The following is a 24,060-nucleotide window of genomic DNA, read 5'->3' on the forward strand; positions in this document are numbered from 1 at the left end:
GTGGTTTGCACTTTTTGTGAGTATTTCATTGCTTCCAATACACCAGGCAAGATCAGTAAAGTGTATAAAATTATTTGAATCAAAAACAAATACGTATTTGACCCAGGTCTGTGTAATTCCTATCCCAGTTATCACAGAACCTAACGTGTATGTGTAAAGAGACTTTACTTCATTTCACAGGATGTTTCTTATGCTGAATAGACAACATAAAATAACCTGTCCACAGCTGCTGAGCCTTGACCAGCAGATTTGAAAAGGCTCATGGGAATATTACAACAATAATAATTCTTCTTCATTCCACACAATTTGGATATAGTAACACACACTAATAACACAGTCGAAACTGAATCTAGAACTAAACTCAACTGTATATGCAGTGGCACAGTAAAATTTGAATGACTACACAATTCCATTCCATTTTCAATAAACCTGTCTGATAAAACAGCCAAACTCCACTGAATCTCTGAACTGGAAATGAAAAAACAAAGATTTCAAATGAAGAGAGCATCAGCCATGAAACATTTTATTGCTCGACTCCAAAGTAATACGCAGTGACTCAATGGCCAGGCATTTTTCCCCAGAAAGAAAGAAAAAAAAAACACGATAAAAGCTTAGTACCACTATATACACTGTATATTACATTAAGTGTGTCAAACATCTCATTGCCCAAAGTAATCCAATGAAGTATTTCCTCAGTGTAAGGCACAAGTACAGTCTTCAGTTGTGATTCAATCACTGCAAGATTGTAAAAACGGACAAACCGAGCAAATTAATCACATGCTTATGCAATTAAGAGCAGAGATTTGTGGGAAATAAAAGTTTAAGGTTTTCAAGGAACGGAGGTTTACAGCCCAGTAAAACCCGAGACTGTGTGTTACTGCAGCACTCAAGATTCAATTTACCAGAAACAGTATCAATAAAAAACAAAGCAGCAGAAAAGGTACCCATTTTAAACAGGCCGTTTCAGAGGCTGGTCTCCCTTCCGCAATTTAGCGAAAGAAAAAGGGAAAACCTAACAAACGGTTTTCATGCTGGCGGACACAGTCTGCATTCTAATGAGCTCGCTGAGACCAGTCATAACAAAAAAAAAGAGAAAAAAATATTTATACAAGAACCCAAGGATAAGCAGGAAAGAAATTACAAAAAAAAAAGAGAAAGAGAACTGCAGGTGTATACAGGGTTGCTCGATAGTGTTGTCCTTTTTATTACAGTAAACCTTTTCACAACCCGTCGCTTTCTGGTAAGGGGTTTAACGGCTGGGCTGTGTACTGCCAGGAGAGTTGAGGCTGCTGCGGGTTAGCGTAGTCGCTATCGCAAGTCTGCTCTAGCGCGCTGGGAGGGGGCAGGAGCTGGGCACACCTGGACCCAGCCCACGGGGGGTCCAGAGAGGGAAAGAGATACCTGAAACAACGGAGACAGAAAGGAAAGAACGCACAGAAAGGGAGAGGAGGGGAAAAAAAACAGAACAAACAAAAAAAAAAACAACACAATAAAGAAAAACAAAAACAAAGAGAAAAGGTAGAAATTACAAGGAGAAACAAGGGGACAGAAGAGACTCCACACACCTTCAAAGAAAGAAAATGAGAAAATAAGCGGACATGGAATAGGGAAAAAGGATGTGACGTCTTTTCACAAAACAGATGCACAACCTCAGAAATCAGAACGTTGCTCAAAACTTGGCAAGAACGCAGAATAAGAAAATATGGTGCAAATATCTGTTAGATGAACAGCAACGAATACTTTACCAGATGCTGCATTGTTACATACATTATCTAAGATAAAGGCTGGTGTCAACTGACCTCAAAACACTCATTTGTAAATTCGTACTACCGCTAACAAAAAATGGCCCCGGGTTTATTTTCTTACAGTGCTAGTGTCTAACAGTAAGACACCTGGGGCCAATGGTGCTACAGCCTTTGCAGGGCTGCAGGAACATAACATTAGATGTGTTCTCATCTTTGACAGCCGCTGCGAAAAGCTCGTTTCCAGTGTTGAGCCGTTTCCAAAATTCGACACCCGTGTAAATGTTGTAGGAAGAAAAGAGTTGGGGGGGAAAAAATGCTTCACAGTGGCAAGGAACAGGACAAACAAACAGCAGATTCAAACTAAGAGCGGCACGTGGAAAAAAACGAACTTTATTGTTCACCGTATAAATATAAGTGACCTTGAAGTGTTTCAAAATTCATTTAGAAATCTACAAAAGCATTCAATTTTCCATTATGTACACCCGGAATGCAGACTCGGAATGTTTTCTTTTTTTGTTGTTTTTTTTCGGGAGATTTCGACCATTATTCCTTCACATCCCAGAGTGTTGCCGAGCACCCTGCCGTCGTTTGCCTATGCGGTCTTTCGGCCAGATTCCAGGTTCGTTCTCTTCCCAGCCGAGCCCCGCTTCACAAAGGCGTGGCTGGGACCCTGGCTTTTCCATTTTTTTTTTTTGTCTCAGAAAAGTCCTCAAATCATTTGAGCAGCTTCGCCGTGGCCATTCTTGGCTGCGCTGCCGCTCCTCACAACTGAGTTTCAAGAGACAAAAACTGGCATATTCTCAATATTCTATTGAAAGAAATAAAAGATGTACAGGGCCCTCAACCAACATATGGAAAAAGACTCTGGGAATGCTTTTTTTTGACAGAGAAACAATTGTATCATCCCTTACAGAAACAACTTTTTTTTTAAAAACAACATTTCTGCATTAGATAAGCAAGTGCTCAGGATTTCGTTTTTGCACGGATGCAAGTGGCATCAATCACGTGACAGAACGTCGGCATTCCAGTTTTTCCGACCGAACGAAGAGGCCGAAAAAACAAACTGCAGGGCCACAGAGAAGGAGCAGAGGATTCTGGGATTAGTAGTATGCAGGGTGCTGCTGTGTCTTTGGTGAAGTGGCTCTACGCAGGGGAGGGGCAAAGTGAGCTCTCTGTCCGTCCCTGTGTGCGCATGCAACAAGCAGCAAAACATTACATTACTCCAATTAGGCAGGCATCAGCTGAGCTGTCTTTCTGTTAAAATAAACACACAATACACGTGAAGAGAAGGGGAGGGCGTGTTACTGTTTGGCAACAATTCTTTTTTTTTTTAAAAAACAAAAAAACATCTGAAATCAGACAATCGTACACGCACAAACGATTACACAAATGCAAACACACACACACACACACACAGACACACACACTCAACAAATGCAACATTCACAAATCAAGCAAATTGTACAAAACACAGCAGAACGTAGGCCGTAAACACGACGTGACCTTAGTAGAGCAGTAAGGCTCCATTCTGGGGGAGGATTAGCTTAAAGGCTATTCAAGTTCAGCTGCGATCCGTGGGGCAAACCAGGCAAACGATGTCGCAATGGAATCGTTCCAGACTGACGGTGTGTGTGGTGTTGGCTCTTACGCAAACCATTTTACACCAGAAGGTGAACATCTTTCCATAATCTTTCCGTGCACGACAATGGCCCATTTTGTTCAACTGAGATTTGATAAGAGAACCCGAAAGCTATCAACTGAGACAGAATCCCAGCTGTGCAAACCAACAACTGCCCTCTTTTCATAAACACACTGCCCTGACCACACATCGAGCACAAAGACGAACAAACAAGACAACTGGTCCATCAAGACAACATTTAACAGAACTATACAGTAATGAGTAAATCTACACTACAGCTCTTTTCAGTTATTCAGATCCTTCCTGTCACCACTATAGACCCTCTGTATAAATATATCCCATTTCCCAAAGTGCACTTGGGTAAATCATATTGAAGAGAATCTGGAAAACCTCATCTGTGAGTGAATATGAAATTATAAAAACATTTAACCCTCAGGACTTCACGTAAACTGAAAAGGTTCACCTCTTTTTTGACTAAAAACAGGGGCAAGGATCCAACATGGCACTTTGGTTTGTGCTCCTATAATTCCTCCGCATTATCCTGTGTGGCCTCAGTAGTCAGAAGTCAAGTTTAGCTGATCTACAGAGATTAAAAGACCCTCTCCTTAACCGTAACTTTATTTAAGAGCACATCGGTAAACAAACCTAAATTTAGCATCTTGCTGTTAGCAAGCTCATCACACCCCACACTGAAACTGAACAGGCCTTATTGGTGGGATAAACGTCCCCTGCTTTGAGGTGGTGGTGGGGGTGGGGGTGGGGGGGGGGGGTGTGGGGGGGTTACGTGTGATGCGCCACGCCTACCTTCCGGCCAACGTCCCGTTCAGGGAGCCCTGCGGGGCCCCGGGCCCCCCCACGGCGTTCGGCGCCCCCTGCTGCCCGGACGAGCCGCTCACGGGGCTGCCGTCGCCTTTCAGGATCCCCGTGCACTTCCAGGTCCCCATGTAGTTCGCTGCGGAGAGCGCGGTCGCGGTTAACATCGCGGTTTCGCCAGGGTTAAGTCAGGGCTCCCCAGCACTGGTCCTGGAGATCTAACTGTCCTGCATGTTTTAATTTCGCCCCTGACTTGGCATGCCTGATTCTACTAATTAGCAGTAATCCAGATCAGTAGCTGTTGAATGAGGTGTGCTTTGTTAGGCTTGGAGTGAAAACCTACAGGGCAGTAGATCTCCAGCAACAGGGTTGGGCAGCCCTGTGTTACGTATTTATCAACCCTGATCATATGTTTGCATTTGCGTGTTACATTTGAGCCGGGTTGATAAAGGGCAGGCTCATACTGCACACTCACAGCGGTCGCGTGCGTTCGACTGCGCCGGATACTCACCTTTCCAGAGCCGCACGCAGCCGTCGTCCCCGGAGGAGGCCAGGAGGGTGCCGGTGATGTTCCAGCTCACGCGCCACACCTGGGAGCTGTGGTTATCGAACTGCGCCACAATCTGCACCTCCAGCCTGGTGGGGCTCGCCGAGGATGCCGTCTCCGCCCTGCCAATCACACCGGGGAGCCAGGGCCGTCAGGGTTCGACGGAGCGCGTGCGTGAGCGCGGGTTCGCTCGCGATACGCGCCCAGGCTAACCGACCACGTGACGCAAACCCTGAGCACGTGTGTCTACTGCTGTACCAACAGCAGCTCTACAGCTGAGATACATAAGCGCCACCATTCAGTCATCTGTACGACAAAGGAAACATGAGTCTTATGTAGCAGAAGGAACCCACGTGCACTTTCATTGGTGCATTTGCATAACATGTGCCCTTTGACGAATGCCCTCCAGCTCACCGAAGCGGTATTAGCTTGAAGATGCGAACGTCCTTGGTCGCTATGGCCAGCACGTGGAACGACCGCCCCAGGTTGGGAGCGAAGGCGATGTCGTGCACGGGGTCCGTCACGGTCATAAGGGTCTCCACCTTGGCGTACTTCCTGCCACGAGGAAATCAATGAAGCCCTCTCAGTGGCAATTCGCAGGACCCCGACATTAAGGCTTGGCTCAGTTCCATTATTCCCGCCCACTTGTTACAAAAGGGGAGCGGAGTGGGAGAGGCCACAGGGGGGGTCTGTACGTACCTCGTGTTTTCGTTGTACTCGTAGATCTGAACCTTTCCGGCGTACGTCACGCTGCCGTCGTCACTGCCCACGGCGATCATCGGCGGGTGGGCGCGGGAACTGAGCACAGCGGCGGGGAAAAACAGCAGCCGTCAGCAACGGGCGTCGGTCGGAGGAGCCGGCCGTCTCCGCCGTACGCAGCGAGACACGCACACTAGAACACCGTCTGCACCACAGAGCCAGTCGGGAGAAAGGGGCAAAAAGGGCGGGGGTCGAGGGACCTGTACCAGGAGGGGTTCCAGGAGATGCAGCTGCAGCTGAGCTTGCAGGAGATCTCGTGCTGCAGGGACCACTGGCTCAGGTTCATCACGTCCGGCGCCTCGTAGATCCGCACCACCCCGTCCGCCGAGCACGTGGTCAGCATCAGGCCCATGTGCTTCGGGGCGAACTTCACGTCCGTCACCGAAGTCCGGCTGTCCACCAGCGTGGTCCTCTTGATCTGGAGAGCATTGGGGGGAAATCGTTCGACTGAGGTTCGTTTAATTAAAGCCCCACATCTATTACACTTCAAAACGCCAAAGCAATGATTGAAACACGAAAAAAAATGTGCAAGCATAACACTTGATACAATGCCATTTATTATCATACTGTACATGATGTGCATTAAAACCTGCCAATTATCTGCAAGCCATTCAAACAGCAAAGGACACCATTTTTAATTAATGAAAAAATGTGTGTTGTATGTACTATTGAGAAAATACTTCTTTCTTCTCCATGCATTGTGTATCACGGAGAGCAACACAACGATGGCCCAGAAAACTAGATGTGTCAATAATCTGAAATACTCTCAACCTCTCCCTTAGATTTAAAAAAAAATCTCTTCCCTGTGGCTCACCCAATGGCTCTGTCCCCTCTGCTTGTCGTTGGATTCGCCCACAATCTCCTCCCACACGGCCGCTGTCCGGTCGAAGGAGCAGGAGGCCAGCACCTGCCCAAACTCAGGGTGGGCCCAGGTCACGCGCCACACCGACCCGCTGTGAGTCTGGAAACGGGCGAAGAAAAATGTTCAGTTCAGTCTTTACTGGAGCGGAGCTGGAAACGGCTCCCTCTTGCTGTTGAAAGCTACTAAGTGTTTACCTTCCAGCTGGCTGTACAGTGCCATTCCCCCGTCTCACTTTTGTCCCAAACCTGAAACAGCAAGGGCAAGGCCAACTGACGTTAATTCATTGATCGGGTAGAAAGCAATACAGCTGTTTACAAAGTGGCCTGTTTATATATAGCTTAAGTGGTAACTGTCGGTGAACACTGGCATGTTTATATATAGCTTGCAGTAAGTACCAAGGGTTGCCAGAGAACGGCGAGTACCTACAGAAATGCTGTTGTTTTACAGTTTATTTTACAAAGTCAACAAACTACCTGGATAGCAATCAAATCTACATGCATACGGGTAACGGGACATAGATTATCAGCATCATTTTATTTTCCTGGCATGTATAGACGCATTTTCTTTACATGCATATTTGCTAGATTAACTTGGCTAACTATACGGTTAATTTAATAATTATCTACTGTTAGACCAATGGCACTAGCACCGAAATGCTGCCGGTTTAATGCGCAACAATGCACTTCGGTCGGCATAGCAAACTAGCTCTAAAACCGTAAAACGCCAGCGCAGTTTGACCGAACACGGACAGCTATCCACTGTCCTACCTTGACACTTTGGTCACTGGAACAAGTCGCCATTCGCCGGCCGTGAAAATCGTAGGATACATCATGGATGAGATCTTTGTGGTCCGCTGCAATGCTCCGAGCAACAAACATTTTCGCGTGCTACACATTCGCTGCCCGTATACAACTTATTTGAGAAGGTCCGCTGGTTCTTTTTATAATTAACCAAAGTTCTTCTGACCCTGGATTACTGATCTATGGCAGATCAGTACATGATGTCACCGCCACAATTCAACACCACGTTATTCAAATCTTTTTTCCATTTCTTCTTTCGTAGATTTCTTGTGTGGTACATAGCCATCAAAGGTCCATACTGCCACCTACTGTAGTGGAGTTTGGAGCAATCGATGGCTGAACTTCCAGTAGAACGTGAACAGTATCTACAAAAGTCCTGGTTTTATTTTTCAACTTTATATAGATCTAAAGAAACTAAAAATCAGTTATTACAATAATGACTAAATGTATCATAATTTCGCTATATCTCAATTTGTCAAAAGCAAATAAAAACATAAATCCAAGTCATTCCTTATGGTATGTTGTCATTTCACTGAACAAATACTGTTAATTGCATTGCCATTTACTGATTGATAAAGTTTAATGAATAAATATAGTCTATTGTCAAAAAAGTCTGAATTACAAAAAAATGCTATTTCTTATGTCCTTATATTTATTTCTGTGTGGGTTACTTTGGTTTGCCACATTGGGATGGTATGCTAAGAATGCCATCCACGAAGTTCCAGGCTGGCAGCACATAGCCAAAACTTACACAGCCAAAGTTCACCAAACAGTTATTAATATATTTGATACGTTTTTCTGTATAATTCTCATTTGTTATGACCAACAACGCTTTGCTGGTTTTCAAAACATTCACATTGGACTGCATAATTATGTGATAATATGTGATAATACATAATATGATTTTTGCTCAAAATGTGCATACATTATTATTCAAATTTAATTTTATACAACTGCATACGTGATAATTAAAGGTAAGGGACCTAAGGAATATACTAATAGTGATCTTTAAATGTTTATGTTTTGAAAATCATTTATTTGTGCATGTGTTTTTTTATTTTCTAACCAAAAAAATATAATATGAGATAATAATAAAAATTTAATTTTCCCTTTCCGGTAACCGTCACCTCAACTCTCATGTCTTAACTCCAGTAAAGGGCACTGCGGGCACGACACTTCAGCGCAGAAGGACCCATTGGACATGCGCAGAAGCGCACTCGATGTTGATGTCAGTTTCCGAGGACGCGCAGTATATTTCGTTGCGCTCTGGCAAATGGCTGTACTGGAAGATGTGTGATGAGTGAAGCCGTAAATAGTACGAGTAGCTACACATTTTTAAAGACTGGAGCGATCGACGGCGTAAAATGGACCAGGAGTTTGCGGACATAGACTCACAGGGGCGGTGGCAGAACCTATACGTAGTAAGTTACGACTGGCAGCGATGGTATCCTTTTACTTTTGTTGGAGATGTCTGGTGAGTGTTTCGACTTCAGCACCAGTTTCCAGGCCCGGAGCCCGTGTCGGTGTCGGTGAGGCGCTGCGAAGCTAAAGGCGAAAGCGCCTGCGTAGCTTTAAAAACAGGTTATGCTGTTCGCAGGCGGTGAATTGCCAGGAATGTGAGAGGTTTATGGTTACCGTCTATGTTCACGGTAAACATAGCTAAGGCGGACACCCAGCGACTGCTGGTGGGTCTTAGTTTTCTGGCTAAATAACCACCTAGCTACATAAATACGGACGTATAATAGCTGTTCAAAATGCCCATAAGCCTTGTAACTTAATCTAAGTAACGTGTTGGTCTGTCCATCCTTCAAGACATCGCACGTTTAACGTTAGGATAAGACGTTGCTTTGTCAGATAGATCAATAAATTAAGTACTAGCCGCAAAGTAGCTAGTCTGTGGATAAGTTGGCGTTTTGTAGTTAAGTTAGGGTGCTAACATACACAGCAAGTCAGTAGCTTACGTTAATGTAACTTCGCTAGCTAGCCCCAGTTGTAAATACAACTACAGCAAGCCACCTAGGTAACGTTAAGACTTTCCCGGAAACGTGCGATATGACGGTTAATGAGAAGTCAGACTTCCCGAAAAAGTGCAGATTAAACTGAACGACTGTCTCTTTGTTGAACTTAACGTTCGAACACGCTAAACAAGAACATTTGTTTTAGAGACTCCGATGTCTAAATCAGCCGATTTAGCTAACAAACCATTGTCTGTGGTACGTTAGCTAAGTCGACGAGCAAACCTTACGTATCCTATTACAGCCAGTTTTAACGGCACAGACATTTCTTCCCTGATCTGGTCGTGATTATATTTTGCCCATTATACACAGTGTATTGTTATCAATAATTATGCCAGGTAACGTTTGCTAGCGTTAAACTGTTGTGGAGGAAATCGGTGGAGCCACAGCGTGGGACATATCAACCTTTTTAGCGTAATTAAGGCCCCCTTTGAATGACATGAGTACATAACTGCACGGGAATGGCGAATCCATCAGAATTAAATATCTTTTTAAAATTTGTTTTGTACTAATATTTGCAATTTTGTCGAGTGCATCAATTGGGACATGGAACGGTATCCGCTATAATTTAGTTGGCTAGCTAGGTGCCCGGTTTTACATTAGTGATGACGTTTAAAGATAGCTAATTTTCAAGGGCAATTAAGCACGTGTAAAACAGTATCAGTAGCATTTAGCGTAGAGGAATTGCACCTTATCGTAGCTTCTTAGAACTGTTTATCTAGCCTATAATGTTCCGCCGTTTTATTTAATCAGACTGCTATCACTTCATTGCAACACCGGGAAGCCATGTGTTCAAGTCTATATTTACTGTAAATGTTAAATAAATCTATTTGTCTGTTTTCCTTTTTCTTTTTGGATGAGTTTCAGATAAGGCTGAGTTTCAGTATTTAAACCCTTTTTGTTTTCAGGAAATTCGTAGTCAGTCCCATGAATGTCCGTACAAGGTGGCGAAATATCCAGAGAATAGGAATCGGAACCGGTATAGAGACGTCAGCCCCTGTAAGTGTCGGAACCTCCTCATCCCTGCTTCATTACCCGAATGTACTGTATATATTAAGCTAATGCATTATTTGTTTAATATAAATGCAATTGATTTATATATGTGCACCGTCTGTAGTTTTTGCAATTCACTAACTGTATACAATTCTGTGCATTAATCCAAATTTTGTGCCTTCATTTTAGTTGATCACAGTCGAGTAAAACTGAAAAATTCAGAAAATGACTACATTAATGCCAGCTTAGTTGTGATGGAAGAGGCCCAAAGAAGTTATATATTAACACAGGTAAGTGCTTCGGAACACTTATCACTTGTAAGAACCCCTGTGGCTTGTATAATTTGACATGCTGGGCATGTCAGCATAATTGTCAAAATTCACAAAATACCAATAACTGCTGTTTGCTCTGTCACTGACTGACGAAATTGATACAGGCTGCAACGTGTATACTGTAAGCAAAAATAGTTGATCGTTCTTGATCTGATTTGTACATCCACGTATAACTCGTGTTTATCAGGACCAATGACCCTCATTCCTGGTCCTGGCGGGCTGCAGGGTCTGCTGGTTTATGTTGTTACTCGGCACTTATAAGTGATCACTTAAAGCAGTCGATTACACTTAACTCGCCTGACCTGGTTCCTTATGTAGGAACTTGTTGCTGATGTTGGGGCGAAAACAAAAAAACCACCCGACCCTGCGGTTGCCAGGACCAGGAATGAAGACCACTGACCTCATTCAGTTAAAAGAGGCGGTCTGGTTTTGGCACACTGGCTTGGACGTACCATAGCATCTGACCGACTTTAGCAAACATATTTTGGTTCGGTGGTATCGTTGGCTCGCTAACCTCTGATTGGTTGCTGTGTATTTTAAACACCCCCAATGTCCAGCTGGGTATCACGTGGAAATGGTCCTGTGATGAAACTTACGAAATGTAGCTGATGTTAGTATTTTGAACATCCCTTCAGTAGCAAGCTAGTGGGGGGGAAAAAAACACGTCAGAACAAGATGGGAAGAGGGTTGTGTGACATTTATTGTTGTTGTTGATGATGATGACGCTGATTAATTGCGAAATGTAAGTGCAATCAGGAGAAACCAGGGAGGTGGCTGGCTTTTTGCTATGGTCTCTGGAAAAGGAAATACGATTGGCTCTAGCAAGTTCTCGCTGTCTTTATATGACTGGCCAGTAGCAGAGTTGGGGTTGGAGTCGCACCTAAACCAGATCATGATTTGTCTGAAGAATGAACTGATTGTTAGTTTATTTATCCTGGGAATTTGCTCAGTTGGACTTATCCCACACCGGAGTGCCGATCTGTTCGGGCTTCTAGTTCCACAAGGTTATGACACTGACGCGTGGGGCAAACCTAAGACCAGTTTCCAGTCTTTTTAAAAAAATTTTAAATCTTTTTTGCGAAAATGGCATGCATGACTGTCCCGTTAGGGGGGAATGCAAATAGTTTAAGGGAAGACCGTCGCGAAGGGGAAGTGTTGGCGCTGTGCCGAGATGGAGCGAAAGTTCGCGACGCCCGCCGCCGATCGGCCCGGCCTCTTTTCGTCGTCCTTAAACGGCCGCGGCGGACTCCGTGCTCCCCGCCCCGCGTCAGTGAAACAGCTGGAAGCAACTGAGCCGCGTCCTATTGTGAGGATTCCGGTAAAGCGCTCAGCGAAAGCAGTGGGCGGGGGGGAGGGGTCATGTGGATCACCCGTTCTTTCATCTGGCTTTGTTGGATCAGACTCTTGTATTCTCCTAGCCCGCCCTCCCCACCCCCCCACCCCCCTGTAATTTAGATAAATGCAGGGAAAACATCTCCCTGGGCGAGGGCTGGGAGCGGCCCGCCGACGTTTGGAAACCGCCGTTCTCCGGCGAGGCGGCGGGGCGAGAGGCCTCTTGGTCACGCGGCGTGCGCTCGGCGCGAGGGGGATCTCTGACAGGAAGCGGCGTTTGCTTTTCTTTGTTTTGGAGGCCCCCCCGGCGGCCGCGGAGAGCGAGACGGCGGTTTTGGCGGCCCGGCCGCGGACCCCGGGCCTCGCCTTCGCTTCTGCCAGTCGCCGTGACGACGAAATTCGAACTAGTCCGTGCGGAGTCACGCGCGGGGGGGTTTTACCGGAGAGCCCCGCATTCCGACTCGTAAACACAATTACCATAGAGTAAATAGCTCGGCGAGAAGATTGACCTGGCGCAGTCACCCTGCGTGCTGATGTGCTGCTCTGTGTTACCGCCGGGCCGCTGGCTCGCGCGGCTCGTCCTGATTTGGGTGTGTTTTGCGTGCGTCCGCAGGGCCCTTTGAAAAGCACCTGCGGGCACTTTTGGCTGATGATCTGGGAGCAGAGGACCAAGGCGGTAATCATGCTGAACCGAGTCATTGAGAAAGGAATAGTAAGTACAGCCCCCCCGTCTCTTCTGTTCGGCCTCCCGTGAACGTCAGCGCCGGCTAACAAAGTGTGGATCTGCTGCGCCGGCTGGCCTCTCGTCACCTGACACTGTTCAGGCTTTCCTCCCAGGCTGTGAAGTGAATCACTTTATTGTTATCATTTTGCCTGATGAAGACCCTGTACGGTTCAAACATTGCCTTGCTTTTTTAAAAAAATTTTTTATTTTTATTAGTCAATAAAGTATTGGGAGCTGTAATCCAGTGTGCGGATATCCATTCTCTTTCTATCTTCACGTGTACTTTTATCCTGCACCTGGCCAAATACTGGTTGGATTGGTGCACACAGCTACTCTACTGTGCTTCACATTGTTGTTGACATGCCAGCCAGAAGCCCCAGAGTAATGTCTGTGTCATTATGTTTAGTGTGAATAAACATGCTCGGGTTAGAAAAGAGAAGAAAGTATTAGCTCTCATAGGTATCGGTACAGCAGAGCGAGCTGGGGGCTAACTAGCCCGTGCTAACTGTGTTGTTTTCGGAATCCGAGATGCGCACGACGGATAAGCGGGCCGTTGCGTGCGCTGGAGAAAGCCAGGAAATGCGCAAATAATAATAAGGTCTCGTTGTGCGCCAGTTGATCGCTAGCCTGGCGAGGCCATTTGGGCAGCAGTCGTTTCCCGCCCCCAGGCCAGCGGAAGAGGGCCGGTAATGCGATCGCTCTGTGTCGCTGCCGGCAGCGCGGAAAGCGCTTTTTTTTTTTTTTTTTTAGCCTCGCGTTGAACTCATTTCAAAATGCATCGTGGGGCTTCGCCGTCCCTCGCACGGACACGGCTCGCGTTCTAGCAGAGAGCGGATTCCTGAAGATCGTCGTTGTTTTTTTAAATATTTATTTATTTTTTAAATTGTGTTTTGGAACGAAGCTCTAAGTATTTGAAAATGACACCCAGATGTTTGGAAGCAGGGTTTTGGGGGGGAATGCAGCTTTTTTTTGCTATTCGTTTGTTTTTCTTTTTTAAAAAGTCCAGTTCGGCTGTCCGATTGGAAGTTGAGCGGGAGCGGCAAAGCGATGGCGGATGGAAATTCCCGGCCGCCGGTCCGACGAATATTAAGAGGTCGGCGCCTGAACCCGGTGACCCGATAAACCCGGGTTCATCCAAACAAACGCTCTCCGGAGGTTCTCGCGAAGGAACGCTCTCCCGCAGCCAAGAGAGACCCTGGACGGCGCAAAGCGCTTCATTGGTCCGCGGTTGCCGTGGTTTCGCGGTTCACCTCGGTTCATTGGTTTCCCCCCTTCCCCTCAGGACAAGTGCGCGCAGTACTGGCCGACCCAGGAGGTGCGGGAGATGGCGTTCAGGGACACGCGCTTCGCCGTGACGCTGGTGTCGGAGGACGTGAAGTCGTGCTACACGACGCGGACGCTGGAGCTGCGGAACTCGAACGTGAGCGCCTCCCTCCTCCTGCGCGTCGGACGTCCGAGCCGAGACGTTCGCGGCCGCTCGCCGGGCTCGACCTTCCCCTCACCTGTGCGCCTGTGTCCTGTCGCCTTCTTCTGTTCAGACGGGCGAGACGAGGGAGATCTGCCACTTTCACTATACCTCCTGGCCTGATTTTGGGGTCCCGGAGTCTCCCGCCTCCTTCCTCAACTTCCTGTTCAAGGTGCGAGAGTCCGGCTCTTTGGGCGTCGACCACGGGCCCGCCGTAGTGCACTGCAGTGCCGGGATTGGCCGGTCGGGCACCTTCTCATTGGTGGACACTTGTCTTGTCTTGGTAAGTGCTTCTTCGCTTTGCTCAAGACCCAATGAAAACATGAAGGCTTTCGACGCGGTGTATTGTAATATTTAGGGAAGTGTAACGTAGAGGTTGCAGGTTTGATTCCCAGGTAGGGCACTGTCCTTGTACCCTTGAGCCAAGAACCTAAATGATTCCACTAGAAATGTCCATCTATGTAAATGGATGTGGAAATGAAAGTGACATTGTGAAATACTCGCGGTTGTTCCATTTCCAAGTCTATAGGTTCTTCCTTCCTTTACAGCGCTGACTCTGGGTATTTTGAGTCTGTTCTTGTTTATTTTTAAAATACCCCCCCCCCCCCCCCCAACCTCCTCCACCCCCCACGGAATTTCTGTCTACTCTGGCTGGGGTGTAAAACTCTCCCATCTTCCCGCAGCTGGACAAGAGAAAAGAACCCTCGTCCGTGGACGTTAAGAAGATCCTCCTCGACATGAGGAAGTTCCGCATGGGTCTGATCCAGACCCCCGACCAGCTGCGCTTCTCCTACTTGGCCATCATGGAGGGCAGCAAGTGCATCATGGGAGATTCCTCAGTGCAGGTGCAGTCAACGTTCTGGGGGCCTGGGGCGGGGCCACGGGCTGAGGGCATTAGCACAGGCGCCTGCCGTACCGCCATTAGTGAGGAGAAACGGTCGAAAACGATCAGCCTGTCTACGTTGAATTTTTAGCATGTCATTTTTTTAGAGCCTTATCGACTTGCGAGCTTCTGGAAGAGCTATTGATCCTCTGCGTGCGTATCTTCCTGGAAAACGTGAGTGAGTGAGTGAGTGATCCCCTGCTGGGTCCTCTCCGCAGAAACGGTGGCCGGAGCTCTCCGAAGAGGACCAGGAGCCCGGGTCCGTCTCGCCCCCGCCCGCCCAGCCAAGCGCCAAGCGCCCCGCGGACAAGTTCAACGGGAGCCGGCTCTCCCACCCCGGCGAGGCGGGGGACCCCGACATCGGGAGGACCGCTGGGAAAGAGCCGGACCTGGACGGGAACGTGGGAAAGTAAGTAGGGGAACCGCTAACGCACGGCTGCCCAACCCTGCTCCTGGAGGTCTACTGTCCTGTAGGCTTTCACTCCAAACCTAACAAAGCACACCTCATTCAACAGCTAGAGCAGGGCTGCCCAACCCTGTTCCTGGAGGTCTACTGTCCTGTAGGCTTTCACTCCAAACCTAACAAAGCACACCTCATTCAACAGCTAGAGCAGGGCTGCCCAACCCTGTTCCTGGAGATGTACCGTCCCGTAGGTCTTCCCTCCAAACCTAACAAAGCACACCTCATTCAACAGCTAGAGCAGGGCTGCCCAACCTTGTTCCTGGAGGTCTACTGTCCTGTAGGCTTTCACTCCAAACCTAACAAAGCACACCTCATTCAACAGCTAGAGCAGGGCTGCCCAACCTTGTTCCTGGAGGTCTACTGTCCTGTAGGCTTTCACTCCAAACCTAACAAAGCACACCTCATTCAACAGCTAGAGCAGGGCTGCCCAACCTTGTTCCTGGAGGTCTACTGTCCTGTAGGCTTTCACTCCAAACCTAACAAAGCACACCTCATTCAACAGCTAGAGCAGGGCTGCCCAACCCTGTTCCTGGAGATGTACCGTCCCGTAGGTCTTCCCTCCAAACCTAACAAAGCACACCTCATTCAACAGCTAGAGCAGGGCTGCCCAACCTTGTTCCTGGAGGTCTACTGTCCTGTAGGCTTTCACTCCAAACCTAACAAAGCACACCTCATTCAACAGCTAGAGCAGGGCTGCCCAACCTTGTTCCTGGAGGTCTACTGTCCTGTAGGCTTTCACTCCAAACCTAACAAAGCACACCTCATTCAACAGCTAGAGCAGGGCTGCCCAACCTTGTTCCTGGAGGTCTACTGTCCTGTAGGCTTTCACTCCAAACCTAACAAAGCACACCTCATTCAACAGCTAGAGCAGGGCTGCCCAACGCTGTACCTGGAGATGTTCTGTCCTGTAAACTTCTACTCCCAACCCTAACAAAGCACACCACATTCAACAGCCAGAGATCTTCTTGTGCTGCTAATTAGTAGAGTCAGGTATGCCAAATTAGGGTTGAAATTAAAACCTACCGGATGGTAGATCTCCAGGAACAGGGTTGGGCAGGCCTGCACTAAAGCTGGTGTATTTGCTGCACCTCCAAAGCAAGTGTACCATTACAGTACTGTACCATGAAAATTTGGGGACCCAAGTACAAAGTGCTTAGACCTGGTGTACTAGCTTTATTGTACTTGGTGAGTACAGCACAGCTAAAGTTGGGAGCGGTAAGAACGTTGTGTAGAAAGGTGAGGAGAATGAGCACAATCTAGGCTTGAGGTAATATCGTGTGTATGTCTCTTGTCATCCATTCTAGAGCAGTGCTGTCATAAGCAGTGGCTCTCGTATGTGTGGGCTCGTCCAGGCACGAAAAACGTGCGCACGCTAGCAGGAGCGCCTCTCTTCCCGGGTCTGTTTTTTTTGTGTCTCCTAGCGCCCGCAAGCGACACCGCGAGGAGAGGGTGGCAAACGCCGCGCCCAAGGCCCTGCAGGGGAAGCAGAGGATGAGCGAGACGGAGAAGAAGAGGAAAAGGTAGCTACTGAGGAGGAGAAGTGCGCCGGAAAAAGCCGCGGGTTTGTTTGGGTTGCGAGGGGGGAAGCTTTCGACGGCAGGAAGCGTTAGAGACGCTGCAGGTAGAGCAACGTTTCTCAAGGACAAGAAAAACAAAATTGGCTCAAATCAATGTGAAATCACAACACCTTTTCGTTTTGAATGGCACATACAGAAATTGCAGGTAGTTGTGTTGTTCAGTCCTTGACCCCCCCCCCCCCCACACTGGACTTGCATTGTGTCAAACTGCTTCCTTCCTCAATCGAGCCTGCAGGCCCAATTATGTGCTGCTGTCCGTGCTTCCTGGACACAGTTAGCCTCGGCGTGGTCGAGATCTAGTTCCGGACCGGCTGACCTCCTGCGTCAAGAACCCAAGGAGGTTTTTAACCGCTCTTTCACAGAACGTCTTTCCATTTCCTATTTTCCCCTCCAGCTCTCATTGCCACACCGCCAGGTCTTTAGTGGGCCGCTGTGAACCTGAGGAATACAGGTGAAGGTGGGGATGTTTCCTCCAGGTAGACCTGGGCCTCGTGGTCGCGAGGCCTGACCGTGTGACCGCGGCCCCGCATGCGGTTCTGGTCGCCGATCGGCGCGCCGCCTTGTTCCCGCCGGTCTGATGCGTTTTCTCGAACCCGCAGCCCAGAGCCCCCCCGGGGAGGACGAGCACTTTTGACACTTCTCTCTTCTCTCGAACAGCGTGCGCTGCATTTGCTGTACGTGACACGCGGCGGGCTGTCCTGCGGGGGGGGGGGGAGGGGGGCGGTTTACCCGAGAGAGCTCCCCCCCCGCAGCAGCCGCTCCACCGCGAAGATTTTTATCGAGGGACTCGCCGACGGCGTTAGGACGCGCGCCCCCCTCCCCCCTCCTCCCGCTCGTACGTCGGACTGGAGAGGTCTACGAGGCTGGGGTGACGTTTGCTTTTGGGTGGAGTGCAAAGCTGGAGCTCTGGCATGGTGTGTGTGTGAGTGTGTGTGTTTTTGTGTGTGTGTGTGTGTGTGTGTGTGTGTGTGTGTGTGTGTGTGTGTGTGTGTGTGTGTGTGTGTGTGTGTGTGTGTGTGTGTGTGTGTGTGTGTGTGTGTGTGTGTGTGTGTGTGTGTGTGTGTGTGTGTGTGTGTGTGTGTGTGTGTGTTTGTGTGTGTGTGTGTGTGTTTGTGTGTGTGTGTGTGTGTGTGTGCACTTACTCGCACGCACTCTCTCTCCTCTCTCAGTTTAACACCGCTGCAGTGGGACTGGTTGGTTCTTTCTGCTCTGTGAGCAGCACGCTAAGCTACCTGAGCTCCTGTGCCCGGGGTGACGTCACAGGTTGATCCCAGGCATCCAATCAAATGAGACATTCCAGTGGTAGAGGTGGGAGGTACCACGATGAATCGAACCTCATTGGCCAGTTTAACATGCCACCCTGAAGTCCCACTGCAGGTTGCACTGCCATGACCTAGATTGGATGTAATAAGACACACTGTTGTCCTTCAGACGGTTGCCTCCACTGGGGATGCCGGTCTGTAGCCTGAGCCATCCAGAGTGGTTTAATGGGCGTGGCTTTGTGCAGTCACCTGACCGGAGCCTCATTGGCTGCACTGAGGCGTGCTGTGCTTGGCCTGAGGCTTGGCGTGCGCTTGCTGTGTGCTGCCATTTGCTGCAGAGCAAAGGCATGATCCTGTCTGTGTTTCTGAGTCTGCTAGCAAACGTTTTTTTTTTTTGCTCTCACTGCCCTGTTTACAGGCGTGCAAGCCGACCATGTGTTTTTCACTGGATGGGCTACAGATGTTTAGAAATAGAGAGTGTTTGGGACAAAGACATTTCCTTATTTTGGCTCTGCGCTCCACTATTGTAATATGGTTTCATCATGTAGAAATTATGGCGCTTTTTATACATAGCCCCCCCCACCCCCCTTTCAGGGCACCATCATGTTTGGGAAATGTTAATGTTATGTAAATGAAGGGAGTCACGTTTAGTGCTTTGTCGCATATACTTTGCACGCAATAACTGCTTGGAGTCGTTGACTCATACGCATCACCAGGTGCTGAGTATCTTCTCTGGTGTTGTTCTGCCAGACCTGTACTGGAGCCATCTTCAGCTCCTGCTTGTTTCAGGGGGTTGGTTACTTTAAGTTTTCAGATTAATGATTTGGGCAGTCATTCCAGTTTTTGGCTTTGATAGACTCCTTTGTTGCTTTACCAGTTTGTTTGGGATCGCTGCCTTGCTGTAGGATGAAGCACCGTCTAATGAGTTTGGAGGCATTTGCTTTAACCTGAACAGATGAGATACTTCTGTACGCTTCAGAATTCATTCTGCTGCTGCTGCTGCTGCTATCAGCAGGTACACCATCAGTGAAGGCAAGTGAGTCAATACCTGTGGCAGCCATACATAGCCCAACCATGACATCCCAACCGTGTTTCACAGATGAGGGGGGGGGGGGGTGCTTTGGATCTTAGGCAGTTCCTTTCAGCCTCTGCAACTTGCTCTTTCCATCACTCGGATGAAAGTGTATCTTGGTGTCATCTGTCCACAAGACCTTTCTCCTAAACTCTGCTGGCTCTTAGACAGCTGTAACCTGGCCGTCCTGATTTGGCATCTAACTAGAGGTTTACATCTTGCAGTGTAACCTCGGTAGTTCTGTTCCTGAAATTTTCTACCGACAGTAGTCCCTGACACACTCACGCCTGCCGCCTGAAAAGTGTTGGACAGGCGTTTGGGCTTTCCTTCATTATGGGGGATCCTTCAGCCGTAAACTGTGGAGATCTTCCTTAGCCTACAAGGCGACTACTGCAACTAAAAAAAACGGTGTTTGTCCCGAACTCTCTAACTGATTTTCAGAAACTGATATTTCTGTGGCTGCCTTTTTGTTTCGGAGTTGCGCTTGGGTCTACCAGCTCAATTGAAAATGGAGGCGGAAGGGTTTTTGAAGCACGCCACACCGCCAGGTCAGAATTGTCGCTGTCTAGAGGGGCGAGTGATTTTATAAAAATTTTGACCTCCCCGATGAAACCCCATATCTCGTGGCATGAAAAATTAAGGTAAATGCTATGAATGCAGAGCAAGTATAATGCAAAATACACTGTGTGGGGAAAAGTGACCCACTGGATTGGAAGAGTTGAAGACTCATTGATGTCCTCAATGGACTTGGAACATTCTAGAACCCCTCCATTGGAGCGGAGGGTGATTTTAGTGCACAGTCCAGTCCAGTGAACAATCATGGAAATTCATACTAACTGACCTTTGTTGCAAATCGGAAATGAAACCTTGATATTTCCTCTAATGGTTTGCTTTGTGGAATTGCCTAGTGCAGTGTAATCTGCTGGGACTGCAGCAAACTTTCCCCGAGGTAGGAAAACGCAGGGTCTGAAATCGGAAACGCTCTCATTTTACATTTTGCATTTGTGTATCCGGCAGGTCGAGAACGACTGACACCTAACGCTACAGACTCTCCGTATCGCTGAAACTCTCGTCAGGGCAGCGAATGTTCATCGGCAGGGATCTCCAGCTCAAACTCCGCCCCCTTCCCCCCCGACTACCTGACCCCTAACTGTTTACAACATAATCTTCGACATTCTTTGGATGAAGAAAGAAATATTTTTTTTCCTTTATGAAAACACCAGCATGGAACATATTTTCATGGAGTACTCATGATAATCCATTGTCATAGTTCAGTTTGGTTTGATCATTTTCCCCCCCTCTCTTTTGCTTGCATCTATTGAAAAAGGCAAAAGGTAGTAGGCTTATCATTGCCAATTTGTACTGCTATTCATATATATATTTTTTGAATCTTTTTCGATGGCAGAATGAAATGTTCTCTATTTTTTTATAAGAAATTACTTGAAATTTCCTACTGCATTCGAGAGCAAACTGCAAGCCCACTTGTGGAAAGTGTTTTAAAAAGACGTGTAACGTAACAGTTGGCTCCATTGTGTGTATAATGTTCTTTTTAAAAATGTGTCCAAAAGGTATTTTTGATTGTACGACAGTGATGAAAGATGACATTTGCAAGTGGTCAAGTGGAAATAATTGAAAAAGTCTTACAAATCATTATCCAAGAGTGTAATCAATGAATAAAATTGGTACATTTTATTAATTTGATTTGCATTTATTAACAGAGATGTGTATATTTTACACCTCGTATATCTTCTCAGACAGATAGTGTCCCTTTGTGGAAAGGTGGGTATTCACTAAAGGAAAACTTGCATCCTGCATACATGGTGTGTACACATTGAGTATGCACTGACAGTGACCAGCTGGGATGAACCTGGACCATTTCCCTGTGGTTATAAGCTCTCAAGTATACAGTGCATAATGCTCTTTGCCAGCCTGCGTCTCCTAGAAGTCCAACTTTTCGGTAAATGGCAGGGGAAGGTAGGGACCCATTCTGTTATTGGGATGGCATCATTGGTATGCCGTCCTGCCAAGTTGTGGCTTGGTGGGGCGAGATGCCCCATAGAGCATTGAGTTTGGCACTTTCATAATAGTCATAATGCTCTTTGTTCCTGCTGTGCTTTTCATACACCTGCAGCACCGAATGCACGGAACTGTTCAAACAGACATGTAGTCATTTTTACCATTTTTTAAAGTGTAACGCAGCTGAATTGCTGATTATTTCCACCATAAATGATTGCCATTTCACACTTTCATGTGACACAAACTTTGAATGACCACATTATCTTCAGATGGGAAGATTAAAAAAAAAAATAAAAAAAAAACACTGGGTCAAGCTACTGCCAACGGCAGGCCTAGATTTAGCAAGTTTTACTTAATGACTTATAGGCAGTGCTTTGTATGCGTGAGTAACTTGGCATTTTTGTACATTGAAAACGTTTTTGTTGAGATTCCATGTTACACGACTTTACATGAGACAAGTTGTAGTCGGATACTGTTTTGAATAAACTTTATTAGCCTCATGAAACAGTGGTCGTACACTACTGATGACGAAAGCTTTCTTTTTACCCTATGTATCATTCTTAGAAATGGAGATGCAAAAAAGTCTTTTCGCATAATGTTGACAATTTGGATTTTATTATTTTTCGTGTCTGGCTAATCTTACTGAATAGAATCCTGAAATTCACATTTTCACAGCTTGACGTGACATTTCAGATCGGCTGGCTTGCAGTAACTGGGGCACTTGCTGAAAATGATTTCATGTGGCAGAAACGGGGGAGCGTTTCCCGGAATAAGTATGTCACCGCTGCTTACTTGAATTAAGGTCTAATTCAGACATGTCGGAACAGGGTGAAAGCAGCACGTGCTAGCGGGCTTAAGAGCTATTTTGGGAAAAGTGATGTTGTAACAGGCTGTTCAGTGGGGTGGCCTTACGTTTCTCCAGCCGCTGATAGATGGTTCCTGGATCAGATTCACAGGAAAGCTTGGCTTCGGCTTAAAAAGGAATGCATAGAAAGTATATTCCAATAGAGTATTAAACCTTTTCAGTTTAACCACAAAATCTAATGTTTTTTCGTTTGTTTGTTTTTTATTTTATTTTTATTTTTTAAATCTTCTTCAGTTATCTTTTAGTGTTTATCTGGACATTGTGTTGTTTAAAATACACATTTGACTGGAACATCAGGTAAACTATTTTCATAACTACTGTACGTGATGTTCGCATTATTTCCCAGAATGCACTGTACATCTGCAGACATTGACCAGTGTGGCAGTGGTCTTCATCACAGACCGTATGAAAAAATGATGCGCGAGTTCGCTGCGGACGATGAGAGCCTTGCTGTGAGCGGCAGTCTGAATGCCAACGGGGGAAAAAAAAAGTCCGAGCGCTGGTGCGGCTCGTTCGTGGGCGCGCGGTAAACGGCTCCCGCCGCCCACTCGTCCTAAACCGTCCTGAGCCGTCCTGAGCTGACCGGGGCCAGCATGCCACAGAATTAGAGCAACATGGCTTCCTTTACCAGAACAACTGCGCGCGCTCATAGAACAAGGACTGGCCTCATGACTGGATAAATAACCATTTTAGAATCAATCAAGACTGACACGCTACATTTACACAAAGCCCCGGTGAGCTCTCTTGTGGATTCTGGATGAGGAAAAAACAAAATGTTCACTCTGGAACAGAAGTGTTTATTCACAAATAAAAAATAATAATAAAACTATTCCTAGGGTTATCCGCTGGACAATGACAGATGTTATAACAAATTATTTATATCCAAACTATATGTATTCCAAAGATATGTTTACAATATGAATAAGCATGCTGATGGCAAAGACACCCCCCCCCCCCTTTAAAAAAACTAAAGAGAAAAAATAAACAACAATAGCATGTGTGCAATATTATTATTGGAAAACTATGAAAGATGGAAAAGCCCCCCCTCCTCCCCCCAGATGAATTCCTTGCTGCACCAATGTCTCTGACTCTGCACATGGAGTGATAATGTGTCCAGTGAGGTGTGGGGTGGAAGTGGGTTTGTCTTGCAGTCTGCTGGCATGCTGTGCCTAACTTTGACCGAGGTGCAGTGCCTGAACTTCTGTTATTCCAACATGGCCTGACCCTTTCCCTGTCATGAATATCTCGACGCCAGAACTCCAATAAGGGTTCAAGAATGATCAAAAGAGGCCTTCTGGAGCAAATCACCATGGACACTGTCACTGCATAGTGTTGTCATGGCAACAACACCCCTACCCCCCACCTCCCTCCAATCCTAAATTCAACCGGTGAGCCCCTCATCGGAGCCCTTCTTTGGCTATGTCACCACAATGAGAAGCAAATCCTCTCTTAACGGTACAGCTGCCATATCGATATTGTAAACAGCCAATACTCTTTCTGTCCTTATCAAACTGCAGTCGAGGTCCCATGAATAGTAAACAAGCCAGGGAAACATATGACCCAGAGCACATCGGTAATCTAGTCCAAACCTTACAGCAACGTAGATATAAGAACCCAGAACCCTGTTTTGGCCATGAATTACAGTTTGCTGTGATGGTCTTCATGCTTGATGCTAGCCCCTTTTTTTACCTTCAGTTTGCTGCAGTGCAGTGAGGCCCTGTCTCCCTGCTGCAGTGCAGTGAGGCCCTGTCTCCCTGCTGCAGTGCAGTGAGGCCGTCTCCCTGCTGCAGTGCAGTGAGGCCGTCTCCCTGCTGCTGTGCAGTGAGGCCCTGTCTCCCTGCTGCAGTGCAGTGAGGCCCTGTCACTCTGCTGCTGTGCAGTGAGGCCCTGTCACCC

The 24,060-nt window shown here is 47.2% G+C and overlaps 2 protein-coding genes across 5 annotated transcripts; one reads left to right on the plus strand and one right to left on the minus strand.

Annotated features, from left to right (window-relative positions):
- Window positions 1–496: 496 nt before the first annotated feature.
- Window positions 497–7,413, minus strand: seh1l (SEH1-like (S. cerevisiae)). 3 transcript variants are annotated; one of them, XM_035428017.1, is made up of 9 exons: window positions 7,133–7,413; window positions 6,560–6,610; window positions 6,318–6,464; window positions 5,710–5,921; window positions 5,444–5,542; window positions 5,159–5,299; window positions 4,709–4,866; window positions 4,189–4,336; window positions 497–1,401 (listed from the first exon to the last, which is right to left on the minus strand). In XM_035428017.1, exons 1-9 carry the CDS (start codon window positions 7,241–7,243, stop codon window positions 1,221–1,223), a joined length of 1,248 nt encoding a protein of 415 aa, XP_035283908.1. In that variant the 5' UTR covers window positions 7,244–7,413; the 3' UTR covers window positions 497–1,220. The 3 variants fall into 3 exon arrangements, with proteins under 3 accessions (XP_035283908.1, XP_035283909.1, XP_035283910.1); XM_035428018.1 differs by lacking the exon at window positions 497–1,401 and adding an exon at window positions 2,115–2,927; XM_035428019.1 differs by lacking the exon at window positions 497–1,401 and adding an exon at window positions 2,115–2,999.
- A 950-nt stretch (window positions 7,414–8,363) lies between these two features.
- Window positions 8,364–20,979, plus strand: ptpn2b (protein tyrosine phosphatase non-receptor type 2b). 2 transcript variants are annotated; one of them, XM_035430500.1, is made up of 10 exons: window positions 8,364–8,586; window positions 10,089–10,179; window positions 10,363–10,463; window positions 12,451–12,549; window positions 13,844–13,981; window positions 14,100–14,309; window positions 14,710–14,871; window positions 15,128–15,318; window positions 16,794–16,933; window positions 20,301–20,979. In XM_035430500.1, exons 1-9 carry the CDS (start codon window positions 8,530–8,532, stop codon window positions 16,894–16,896), a joined length of 1,152 nt encoding a protein of 383 aa, XP_035286391.1. In that variant the 5' UTR covers window positions 8,364–8,529; the 3' UTR covers window positions 16,897–16,933; window positions 20,301–20,979. The 2 variants fall into 2 exon arrangements, with proteins under 2 accessions (XP_035286391.1, XP_035286390.1); XM_035430499.1 differs by having other exon boundaries at window positions 8,365–8,586; window positions 16,794–16,892.
- Window positions 20,980–24,060: the final 3,081 nt, after the last annotated feature.

The sequence above is a fragment of the Anguilla anguilla genome, chromosome 8 (genome assembly GCF_013347855.1).
Source record: "Anguilla anguilla isolate fAngAng1 chromosome 8, fAngAng1.pri, whole genome shotgun sequence".
In the NCBI taxonomy this organism is placed as follows: Eukaryota; Metazoa; Chordata; class Actinopteri; order Anguilliformes; family Anguillidae; genus Anguilla; species Anguilla anguilla.